Raw genomic sequence first — 13,017 nt, forward strand, 5'->3', positions numbered from 1 at the left:
GAATTAACGTATGCGGTTAATGTTTTCAATTTAACACGTTAAAAATATTTAACACAATTAACACAGCAATCGGTTTTCTGTCATACTTGGACTAGCGTTACATTATATGATCGCGCTCTTATTAATGCGAATGCTTTTAAACCATTCCAGCGCGACAAGAGAAAAGACAATGCGGTGTCTGTGAATGTCCTGACATGACGCGCACAAACAGTGCACCAGAATCCCAGAATTGAGTTCTCTTTTGTGCTTGAACAAGCAATAACACACAGAATTAAGCCAAAATGTTCATTTTGTCAAGTATTCTCATAAGAGCAGTCTTAAATCGTCTGAGTTGTAGGAAAATGAGATGCGCGTGACTGCGTGATCTTGAAAGATCTAAAGTCACAGCTTTTATGTAGCTTTGATAAGGATTAACCTATATTTAATTGATCATTTACACAGTTAAAAAAGATGTTTGATAACTGATAGGACAGGTAGGAAGGCAACAGGTAAAAATTACATTTATTATAATTGGTTTATGTTTCACTTAATTTCACTTAAATTAAAAGCGGTTATTTTTTTATAGCTAAATAAATGTTGAAATTGATCACTTTAAATTATACTGTAATGTATATGTCTATCATTAATGTTTTAAAAAAAATCTATTTCATAAAGACATTAGTAGCAGTATCAGATACGGGCCTTCATTCATACAAAGATGCCATTACAACAAACATGTAAAACATACTATATGTATTTAAGTTGTTTCTACATTAATTTGGAGAGTTAATGTGAAATTAAAATTATTAAAATATAAATAATATTAGAAACATAAAAAAAAAAAAAAATGTAATCGATTGATAGCACTTATAATGTACTGCTGTAAGTACATGTAGTAATGTGTCACCAAAAAAAATATTATACAAAAAAAAATAGGGGAATCAAAACGGTTGAGGACTGCTGCTTCAGAGTAACGTAATACCCAACAACAGCAATTCCTCTGTACAGCTACTGAATGATCTCCACGAGGCATTGGAGAGCTCTGCAGTATTCATTTGATAAAAATAGACATGTAAATTTGGCACGTACAAAGCTGGAGGTGTCTACTTTTCTCCTGCGTACGAGGTTAGTGATGTTGTCCCCGTTGTAATGAATGGCCTCCATGCAGCCGAAGTAGTTCTCTCTGGCCCCTGAGCTGGGCTTGGCAGACGCTGGCATCCCTCCAAATGTAATCTGGGAACAGACACCGGAGTGCAGTGAACGTGAGGAAAGCATTTACCAACTATAATACAGACAGCAAAACATTAATCTTATCTACGCTATCTATCTATTTGAATAAATGCCATTCAGTGTACAAAATCATTTGTGAGCTAAAGACCTAGTTCCCGGTAGCATTGGGGTGCGAAGATTAAACAGAGCGGGGGAGAGGCGTAAATGAAAAATGGCATTATTACATAACATGCAAATATATAAATGTCTTAATGGATATTATGTGATCTTAAAGGGATAGTTCACCACTAAATATTGGCATTGCATGCTTTCATTTATTTACTCATTTATTTCATTTTTTTTAAAAATTCATTTATTCATTTAAATTATTTATCCATGCACATCATTATTGTGCCCTCGTAATCTTCCATTTTGTTTTTGGGGGTCTACTAGAATAGGTTTACATGTTTGAATGTTCAAAAAACCTATTGCTTTTCATATTTTTGACATTGTTGCAGCACCTCTCTTCTCAGTCTGTCAGTAACACTCTGTTTAGTTCTGGTTTAGTGTGAAGCCCCTCCTTCTGAAAAGCACATTGTGCTCTGATTGGTCAGCTGGACGGGTGTGCTTGGATTGGTCAACCGCTTCAATCATGTTTGGGAAACATCCCACCCCTTAACATAACCACGAATTTCAACACATTATTAACGCAGCTCAACCAGACACCGTCCTTTTATGTGTTTGCCTTGGGCAGGAATTATTTAAATAAGGAATATTATGACACGTTCGTTCCCAGAAGCAAGCTCAAGACTACAATGGAGGCAGTTCAGGGAGAAACGGTGACACTGATATAGAGAATAACTCCCTTTGGACCGACTTTCTGCTTTGTAAGTTTGCAGAGCTTTCACATCCTCAAACAGCACGCTAAAGAAATAAAAAAAGGTCCGAAAAGTCATAACCCAAAACATAACATGTCAAAACATACGCATTTATTTGAACACATAACATAATCATTTACTTCGTAGTCCAGGTCCAGGTGGTCAAACTCTCCGTTGGTGCGGAAGTTCTGCATGTGCTGGTCGAGTGTGAAGTTGACGCTGCGTCTGTAGCGTTGGATCAGAACAGAGTGCCAGTGGTCGTCATCCAACAGGCTGCCGCTGGACACTGATGTGTGACCCTGAATGGAGCCGTACTGATTACTGCCTGAAATAGACACAAACATCAAAAGCCATTAATGAAACGGGTCCGATGGAACAAACCAGGATCAAGCCGAAATGCTAATGGAAGAGTCCTAACCACTGATCTATAAATAGAGTTATATAGATATATAGATTTATATAGATCAGTGGTCGTAACTCTGTTTTTCAGGCATTGGCCAAAACGTGATTGGATGGAGCGAGAACGTGCTATGATTAGTCAGCATGATATGACCGTTATCTGATTGGCTTAAGTAGACGGTGGGTGGAGTCTACCTATTTGTGGAGTCAAGACGCTAGAGATGTTTCAAAATCCACGCGATTTACAAATGTGCAAAAAGAGAACCACAAATGCAGAGGAAGCGATTCACAAATAAATGCAACTTATGCAAGGCAGAGTTGTGTGTTTGTGACAAAAATATATGTGTGGATTTTTTTGTTGTTCACAAATGTCATTGTATTTATTTGTGAATCTAATTCATTTTTGCGAAACTCCTGCATATATTTGTGGATCTCATTCTATTGATTTGTGAAATTATTTATTTTTTGTGATCACTTTGTGTTTATTTGTGGATAACAATATATTTGTTTGGAATAATGCAACAATAATACCGCCATATTTGAAGAATGTTCAGCATTGAGTAAAACGCAGTGCTCATCACTGTCACTTTTCACCCAGCCGTCCAATCAGTGGAGGAGGGGCGGGATAAATACAGCACCGACCAACCGTCACATTCTGCTTGTAAAACGTAGATAAAGAATAGCACTTAACTATCCATTACATTTTGTTTGTTTGTCCGAAGAAAAAAAAAAAGTGTACTGTGCTTAATTAACTAAGACTTCTTACAGCTCTTACAAGTTGTTGGCTTTGTTTGTTTCGTTGCTTCTATTGCTCTCCCCTTTTTTGTAAGTCGCTTTGGTTAAAAGCGTCTGCTAAATGATTAAATGTAAATGTAAATGTACAACGTCAACAGATGAAAACGAGCATAATAACGGAACAAAATTATTTAAAACAAGAGCCAGAGCAAATACTTTACATTGTATTAGCATTTTTATATAGAATCAATACAGAAACAAACTATCAGTGAAATGAGATAGTGACGCTTTCATGGATATTCTGTATTATAACAAACAAAGAGTCTCAAGTGAAAAAAACGCTGCGCTGCCAAAACGCCCTTAAGCGCTCAGAGCGAGGTGTTTTTTTTAAACGCTTTGGCGGACACAGCCTTAAGCCTAACCAAAACCTAAATTTAAAAGCTTCAAAAACTTTACTAACTATTAATAAGCATTAATTAGGAGTTTATTGAGGGAAAGGGTGTTGTTAAAATAGTGAGAATTGGACCCTACACTAAAGTGTCACTGTATAAATGTACAGTTTTACAGTCTAGCTGGGGTATAAATCTCCAATCCTTCAGATATTCATCTTCTTGTGTAATGGAGGCATCATCCTCAATTTGTTTGAAATGTTGAATATTCCGATCTAATATGATTTCTGACCTGTACTGTTGCCAGAATAATAATCATACACTGTTTGTTAATAGGCCAGAGGAGAACTGGCACCCCGGCTGAGTCTGGTTTCTCCCTATAGGCTTATCTTTCTCCATTATGCCCTGATGGAGTTTTGGTTCCTTGCCACCGTTGCCTTTGGCTTGGCTTGCTCAGTTGGGGACACTAAAATTATGATCTAAGTTATTTAGCTAAGTATACAAATAAAATTAATTTATTGGGTCTTAATTAATTGTATAAACTATAATACTGATCTGCCAACATTGTCGCTATATGATAAATCAAAATAAGCTGATAACATCACTGTTTTCTCCAGAAAGACTGTAGTAGAAATCAAATTTTGTTGCAATATTGTCCTGTTTAACACTGTGAAGCCGCTTTGAAACAATCGTCATTGTAAAAGCGCTATATAAATAAAGTTGACTTGACTTAAAAAAAATTTGTTTTAAATCTTATAACCCCTAACTTTAGAATGGGACTGTTGTAACATGATCACTCTTGAATTAAATACATTACCCAGGTTGATCTGCAGGAGAAGTTGGGCTCGCCGTAGCTCCAGAGTGATATAATCGCCCTGTTGTCCCTCTCCGTGCAGCAGAATGCCGTCTCCTTTAGTGGTCTTAAACTTCAGCGATATCACATCCTTCAAGATCTTCATCTTTTTCTGTCTGAATCGATAAGAAATCACTCCCTGGCCGTCAAAGCTGATCATGTCTGCCCCTGAACGTAGGAATATGGGTCAGTCTCAAACAAACATATCAGGCCTTTTCTCATGCTTTCTCCAATCAAACCAAGTGGATGATGCAACAGAGGTGAAACTGAATATATTTGCTTTAAAGAGGCCATATCATGAATGATAATGCAGAATTTTCCTTGATCTTGAAATAAACATTCGGTGTGTATTATGCATATTATTATCTGTCCACAGCCCAAGAAGACCAAACACAATATGCTAAACAGCCTATTGTTGAAGAATGATGCAACTATATTGGTCCTTACAAGCAATGAATAAAGTAAGAATTGCACAAAGAGGTTAAAGTTATAGTTCAATGAAAAATAGCCATTGACTTCCATAATAGGAAGAAAATACTATGGAAGTGAATGGGGCGATCAGCTCTCTGGTTACCAACATTCTCTAAAAATATATTTTTGTGTTCAACAGAAGAAAGAAACAACAACACAACACAAGAGTAAGTAAATTATTAAAACATTTTCCTTTTTGGGTGAACTACCCCTTTAAAAAATTATTCAAATGTTTAAAAATGACCACTTTGACATCTACTCACAGTAAGCACAGCCATAGATCTCCACTCTCAGACCAATCCTGCCCTCCTCACTCCAGTCCAGCGGGATGAAACGCACGTATCGAGCCACGAAAGGGTGCTGAAGTTCATGCCGCACGGCTCGTTCTGAGTTCCAGTTCCCTGAAAACGTCTGAGGCAGAAAAAAGTGAACACTTTATAAAGATGGAGAAAACCTCCTTCTGTGAGTGAGAGATGTTCTCATACACGGATCAATGCACATGTTCACTCTCTGCACATATTTTCAGGAAAACGGGCTTTGTATCTTATTTTAATTTCATAAGCACTGCTATTGAGTATTTCAGCATAGTAATACAAGGAAGGACATGTGTCGTGGGTTCTCGTAGAGAGCAATGCTATTAAATGGAGAGCAAATGGAAACTTCTCAATTGTGTCTCAGGCATTCTCAAATGAATATTCTACAGCTTATAAGACTTCTATAGAAATGGTCAGTTATATGTCTCAGAGTTTCAGAAGAAATCTTTAAAATGTTTTCAAATGTGTTCAGATGCCAAAGTCAGATATAAAATATATGATTTCAATATAAAGTCAAGCCTTTCTCATTAAGAACAAATAATCTGAGCAATATATATATATATACTGTATATATATTTCATTTACTAATAAATAGTAATGTTTACAACACTTCTCTATATTCTTAATACCTAAAATTGTCTCATATGTGTCTGTTTTTATTTCTCATAAATCTTGCACGTTCTCATTTTAAAAAGAAAAGTTTAATAAGGGTTTACAGTCCCTGACAAATGTCTTGTCGCTTATCTATTTTCTAGAAATACCTGATATTAACCTGACTTTTAATTAATTAATTGGTGTTAGAAATAGCTCATATGAAAAGCTAAAACCCTCCCAAATGATGTTTAATGCACTGAAATAAATGATTTTCATAGAAAAAATATTTATCATTTAATCAAGACAGAAAGGTCAAATTTTGGCAAGACAAAAGTTTTGTCGCCTATACAGAAATTGAACAAATTTACTGCAAATACAAAAATATGTCAGCAAATTAAGTTGTGGTGCTGTGAGATCCAAATTTAATATCTTGTATGACTTCCATTAGCTTGAAGGACTGCATCCATGCGGTTTGGCAAGGATTCATACAATTTATTGATGAAGTCATCAGGAATAGCTAAGAAAGCAGTCTTGCATGCCTCCCAGAGTTCATCAATATTCTTTGGTTTCGTCTTCAGTGCGTCCTCTTTCATCCTACCCCACATATGCTCAATGATGTTCATGTCTGGTGACTGGGCTGGCCAATCCTGGAGCATCTTGATCTTCTTCGCCTTGAGGAACTTTGATGTGGAGATGGAAGTATGCGATGGAGCACCGTCCTGCTGCAGAATTTGGCCTCTTTTATGGTTGGGAATAAGAGTTAGCTAAGATTTCTTGGTATTTTAGACTATTGATGTTGCCTTGTTTTCTGGGTGAATCTCGGATCCATTCTGGCTCCAGTAGGTCTCCTGCAATATTTGCGGTGACTGTGGTGTAATTCAACAGAAGATTCATCTGAAAAATCCACCTTCTGCCACTTTTCCAGCGTCCATCCTTTTAGCAGGCTGTGGGCCTTGGCAAATGCCACACGGTTTTTCAATTGTCTTTTGTTTAGTGCTGGCTTCTGGGCACTGATTCGACCATGGAGGCCATTTCGAGACAGAATCCGACAAACTGTTCTGGTTGACACAGGGACTTCAGGAGACCAGGTCTCGTGGAGCTCTGCTGCAGTGGAAAATGGGCTGGCCTTGGGTTTTCAAGCCAACAAACGGTCCTCTCAAGCAGTTGTCTTGCGGGGTCTGCCTGACCTGGGCTTGTCAAAAACGTCTCCAGTCTCTTCAAATCTTTTTTTTATCCTCTGTACTTGACGCTGAGACACATTGAAGGTGTCTGCCACATCAGCAGTGGATCTGTTCTTCAGCCTCTTGATAATCAAAACTTTAGTCTCAGGGTGAATCTTAGGCATGTTTGCAGAGGTCTAGTTGCAGTTGATGTGAAGGTCTAGTGTACTGGGGTTCTTTTTATACACACTTGAGACCTAATTGATCCATTATTAGTCACAGGTGAAGCTCATATGACAAGGTGACAACACTTATGTCTTTGCAAAAATTGACTCAATGGGCTTTACCAAGCTGTGAATATTAGAATACTTTTTGAAAGTTTAATTTTTTCACTGAAACATTATCACAAAAGCTGGTGGGATTAAAATGAGCCATTTCTTGTAAAAAAATCTTGATTAGAAATATATTTCAGCGGCACTTTAGGTCAATTTGTACACAGGCGACAAGACTTTTGTCAGGGACTGTATGTCCAAAATATAAAAGGAAAAGTTTCAATTTTTTCTAAACTTTTCTGGGTCATGTGTCGAGTTCTGAACAACACCGCAGCAGCTGTTATTCTCAGATTTGGTAACCCCAAAACAATGTTTACTCCCTGAGCTATAAATCACAGTGTTCCCTGTAAACTAACTCACCCATATGTTGCTGTCCTGCCGATACGGCTTCCAGTTGCTTCCCGTGTCACTGTAGAGGAGCCTGTAGTGTTTCATCCAATCAGAGCTGCTGTACCTGCCCTGTGTTGCTATGGCAGTGATCTGTTTCCTGGCCCTGAGGTCCACCTGTAGCCACTGGTACCTGTCGGAGTCAGACGGTGACCATCCTCCATTGCCTATAAAAGACAAAGTGCTGTACAAGTCAAATCTGATGAACAGCACATGCTGCCAAGCTTCAATTATGATGCAATAGTGCAGCTCAATAATGCCCCATCAACACATACTTCCTGAACGGTGGCCAGAATGTGCATTAAAATTCATTATGACCTACAGAGATGTTTTCTCTATTTGGCAATCTAAGCAAATTCTAAAGACTCCTTTATACGTTATCAGCAGTGAATCGCAACCACGTCTCTGTCTGAATGTCAGCCGATGAGGAGAGAGACAAAGCTGACATGAGAGTGACATTCAGGATGTTCAGAATAGCCATACTGCAAATGTTCTTTATGCATTGGGCTACCCAGATGACCTACTGCTATTCAACACAGGTGGTGTATCCCACAATTCAATGCACTTCACTAGACCTTATATTTCCAGTGTGATGACCGAACCTGGAAGTGATTGCAGCTTTGGCTTTTAATATTGTGGGCTCTCTTTTGTATCTAGTCTCTGAGTCATGGCTGTGTTTTGGGCATAATGTGCAATAAACCAATCAGAGTATGCTCTTTAAAAGCTAGTTGCACTTGCACCGTGTCAGATTCAATATTTACAGGGCTCTCAAGTCTCACGCATTGGGCGTGAGACACACGCATTTCAACCCGTTCACACGCTCACACGCCACACCATGTATTTCTCACGCAGAGAAATCGCCAGGGTAACACACACTAAAGTTGCGAGTTCCCTGACGGCCCTGCCACGCACCAGTTAATCTAATAAAAATAGAGACCGAACAGCCAATCATAAAATAGATTTGCTGTATCTGGGTAAGATACAGATATTCCCTCCACCCAAGAACGTTTACGTTCTGATTCCAACGTCACATTCTGTGATTCACGCTATGGGCTCGCTCATTGAATCAAATGCTCGCTGAAGTCCGTTAGTTGGCAACTACAAGCCCCGATGACAGACGCAGAGACACAAAGATAACGGTGTTAAGTTAAGTTTCTGACAGCACTTTGTTTTCTGTTCTTAATCCCTCAACAAAACTTAAAGGAAGCTCAATCATGATTTGCATGAATTGCATTTTGCTATCGTATGTTATTGTGCTCTCACTCAGTGAACATCTGTGCTCTTCTGCACTCGTGAATGTGGTGATGGACAGCTGTCCTCATTCCACTGGTGTTTGGATGGGATTTTTTTTTTAACTCACTTTCATTAATTAATTTATTAAAAGTAACTCCATTTTGTAAGATCATTTTCATCTAGTAATTCCAAACATCACGAGGCAGACGACATTAGTGATCAAATACTGTCGAGTTATTAACCCGCTCCACAGCACCACCCAGTGGATTTAGTTATAACTGCGAGATTTAGAGGGATTTATAATGGAGTCACTGCACTTACGGCCAGCGAAGCAATAGCCTATAGTAAAATTTCAATTTTATTTTTATTTTTCGAAAATTAATTACAAATCGAATATATTCGTGCTCACCCCTATTTTTGGAAGTTGAAGTGTAGCGATATAAAATTTGCAATGCAATATGTAAAATGGCAATGCATTTCAGTATTTACATTTACATTTTCCATACCATGTGTGCAACATTTGGAACAAAATGATAATTCAAAATGATTAATATAATTTAGATTTGCTATTTCCTACACTAGTTTTTACATATAATTTAAACATAAATTGTATATTGTAATACTTTATATAAGTTGCAAAAATAAAATTAAAAGGTATTACAGAAATAATTAGATGTGTTTAACATGTTCAAGCAAAAATTATCTAAATGATTATTTAAATGTTATTTTTCTAAATTGCATTTAAACTTCCATTTAAGATACTTGCGATTGCATTTTGATTATATATCCAGCAATGAATGTAGCAAAATTCAAAGTGGAATTGAAAATGCAAAACTCCATCTCGCCTATAGGCAACCAAAGAGCTAGAGCCGGCCCTGCCGCTGTCATAAAGAGAGGAAAAAGTGATATAGCAAACAATAATCATAGGCAGTTTGTCTAAGATTATTTGAGAGTAAAATAATCTCTGTTGTAAACCACAGCTCACTTCAGCGCGACTGTGCTCATGTTAAGGTGCCACCAACCTCTGGGCTGAAGGCCTCAAAAACCTGCTACCAACACCAATAAACACTAACGATTCTCTCTCTCTCTCTCTCTCTCTCTCTCTCTCTCTCTCTCTCTCTCTCTCTCTCTCTCTCTCTCTCTCTCTCTCTCTCACTCACACACACACACACACACACACACACACACACACACACACACAAATTAAATGCATTTTTTTTTATTTGTACGAATGTGTAATTTTTCATATCAGACCCCCGTACCCAGCCAAACCCCGTTGCTGCCGCCACGGTCGAAATCTCACTCTGAACTCAGTTCAAAACTTGAGAGCCCTGAATTATTTACATGACAATTTGCAAGCGGAAAGACTTAAGTCCTCTCCAGAGAGGATTCAATTATTTTTAATTTGCATGATTGTGTCGTGTGCTGCTGCGCATCCCTATGTGTGTAACAATCAGTGAATTGCCACACATTACTAACACGCCCTGTAAATACCACAAAAAATACTGCACTACTGACTTTAGAGCAGGTCAATGGCCCAGTTTTTTTCAGTTGCCTCAAAATAGCAACACGACAATGTGCATATTTTGGATCAAAATGCTAATTTATGCCCACATTTTGCATGCAAATTAACTGTATTTCAAAAACATTATAAATGCACAACCACTTGCAACCAAATTAGGTAATGTGCTAACAATGTAGCATATAACAGTTTGAAGTTTTTCCTGTATGTCACTGCAGTTACACATACTATTTTTTTTAAAGCTGCTGTCCGTAACTTTTTTTGTGTTCAAGATTTACAAAAATGATATGATGACAATGTACAACATGAATCCATTTTCCAAACCATGTTTTTGTCTTACTCTGAATCATTATGGTACACTTATAATAAGTATTTATATTGGGACTATTTTAGGCCAGACTGGTAGGTACCGCTGCGGAGGAGCACAGTCCCTGCGTGATCCGCCATAGACATAAACAGAGAGAAGTAGCTCCTGCTGCAATGTTCATCCGCAAGAGGCATGCAGTTCTGTTTATTAACCACTAGAGTGCAAAAAGTCACGGACTGCAGCTTTAAAGTAGGCAGTATACAATGTACAATACCATTCAGAAGTTTGTCAGTAAGATTATTTTATTTTGTGAAAGAAATTAATACTTTTATCCAGCAAGGACATTTAAAAAAAAAAAATTTAATCAAAGGTGACAGTAAAGACATTTATAATGTTACAAAATATGTCTATTTCAAACTCAAATGCATTTAATTTGCACTCAAATGCACTCTATTCATAAAAACTGTTTCCAGCACTGAGAATAATAATGTTTCTTAAGCATCAAACCATCATATCATGATTTCTGATGGATCATGTGACACTGAAGACTGGAGTAATGATGCTGAAAATCAGCTTTGATCACAGGAATAAAATATATTCACATAGTAAACAGTTAATTTAAATGGGAGTAATATTGATCAAATAAGTGCAGAAAATTTAAGAAAATTCAAGAACATTACAAATCTTACCGACCCCAACTTTTGAAAATGTATTTATACTAGTATTCTTTAGAGCTCATCCTCACCTACTCTCCTGTTGAGTTTTGCATAGCCAGCGCCAAAATCTGCTGCCAACACGGAGGAGCTAGTGAAGGCGCTGTAGGGAAGGGGTGAAGCCAACACCTCATCACATCTCTCTGAATAAAACGGAAAAAACATAAGTTTGATATATTTCTAAACAGATTGTACATCACAATTATAGCAAACAAAACACAGTCATTCATAGGTTTGCCACAGATGGTTGTGACAGAACATTTCTTAAATATTTATTGAGTTTTTTCCATGTCAATATTATTGTGCAAATCTCCTGTTTAGTACAATCTAACATTAAATACAGTTTTTATGTGTGGTGTTCTTACTGATATTTTCCACATTTAGAACAGTCAGAATTAACCTTGTAATGATTTCTGTCCTAGTGCATTATACATGAAAACACCATCCGAAAGTACACATCTCTCAGCTTAGCAAATTCAAGGTTTGCACAAACTTCAGAAAGCTTTCCGAAGTGGAACATGCGTCTCACTGAAAGGTCCTTCGTGTTTCTGGCACTGTGGTGCGGTCAGTCTGCAGAGTTTAAATAGGCTCCTCTCCTCGTAACCCAATTTCTCTGGCCAGAGAAGTAGAGATTCAAGGCCAGAGTCTGAGTACTACTCTCTCGCCAATATGAGTCTCTATTTATGTGCCTCACGATTTACAGGTTTAACACAAATCGGAAATAACACTTTACAATAAGGTTTCATTTGTTAACATTAGTACAAGTATTAACTATGAACTAACCATGAACAATACATTTGTTATTGAATTTGTTAATATTTGTTTGTAATATTAATAAAAATACAGTTAGACGTGACCACCGTCGGTGGGGGGTGACTGGGGATATGGGATAAGTTATTTAGTTCAACTAATGTTGTTAAAGGTGCACTATGCAACTTTCCGTCCACTGGAGGGCGCCTATTCTAAACAAAGGCGTAGTTTGATGACGCCAAGTGTGAGCGAAGTATCTTGGGACATGTGGTCTTCACCTCACAGCCGGTGGAAAATAGGACTCGGGCAGAAATCATGTTCATGCATGGGGCATTAACGTTACTGTAGTGTAAAGCAGAGCAGGACCGAGTGTTGTGGAGCTGAGCACGGCCACTGCAGCGATTGTTAAACAAATACCCGCCTCACGAAAACACGGAGGACTATTATTATGACGGGACACAGTTGCCGGGCGCCTGCACTGATCCGCTCTTCCGGTTATGAATATAAGGTAAAGCAGCTCTGTTTATCATATTAGATACATTTAAGTGTGTTTAAAATGATGTTATGACATAACTCTGTGCGTTCACTTGTTCAAACTGCTAAGAGAAAAGCGCTTCAGCAGAATAAAACCGAGGGTAACGCAGATATGACACAACTGACAGGCGACTTCCTCAAACGCTATGCTGAAACGTCCCGCTCCTTAGTTAAAATAGCAATTTCTCACAATTTACAAATAGTTGGAAACATTTGGGATATTGTAGGTAATCTACTGAACAAAATATATAACACTGG

General features: G+C 37.8%; 1 protein-coding gene across 1 annotated transcript in view; it reads right to left on the reverse strand.

Moving 5' to 3' along the window:
• Positions 1-13,017, reverse strand: part of cntnap2b (contactin associated protein 2b) — a 56,393-nt gene that overhangs the window by 21,702 nt on the left and 21,674 nt on the right. Inside the window, exons 2-7 of the mRNA XM_067452742.1 lie at positions 11,508-11,618; positions 7,674-7,867; positions 5,177-5,324; positions 4,407-4,610; positions 2,207-2,391; positions 1,069-1,212 (exon numbers count right to left, since the gene is read on the reverse strand). Of these exons, the coding sequence (XP_067308843.1) occupies positions 1,069-1,212; positions 2,207-2,391; positions 4,407-4,610; positions 5,177-5,324; positions 7,674-7,867; positions 11,508-11,618 (986 nt within the window). The remainder of the gene's footprint in view (positions 1-1,068; positions 1,213-2,206; positions 2,392-4,406; positions 4,611-5,176; positions 5,325-7,673; positions 7,868-11,507; positions 11,619-13,017) is intronic.

The sequence above is a fragment of the Pseudorasbora parva genome, chromosome 9, assembly GCF_024679245.1.
Source record: "Pseudorasbora parva isolate DD20220531a chromosome 9, ASM2467924v1, whole genome shotgun sequence".
Taxonomy (NCBI): domain Eukaryota; kingdom Metazoa; phylum Chordata; class Actinopteri; order Cypriniformes; family Gobionidae; genus Pseudorasbora; species Pseudorasbora parva.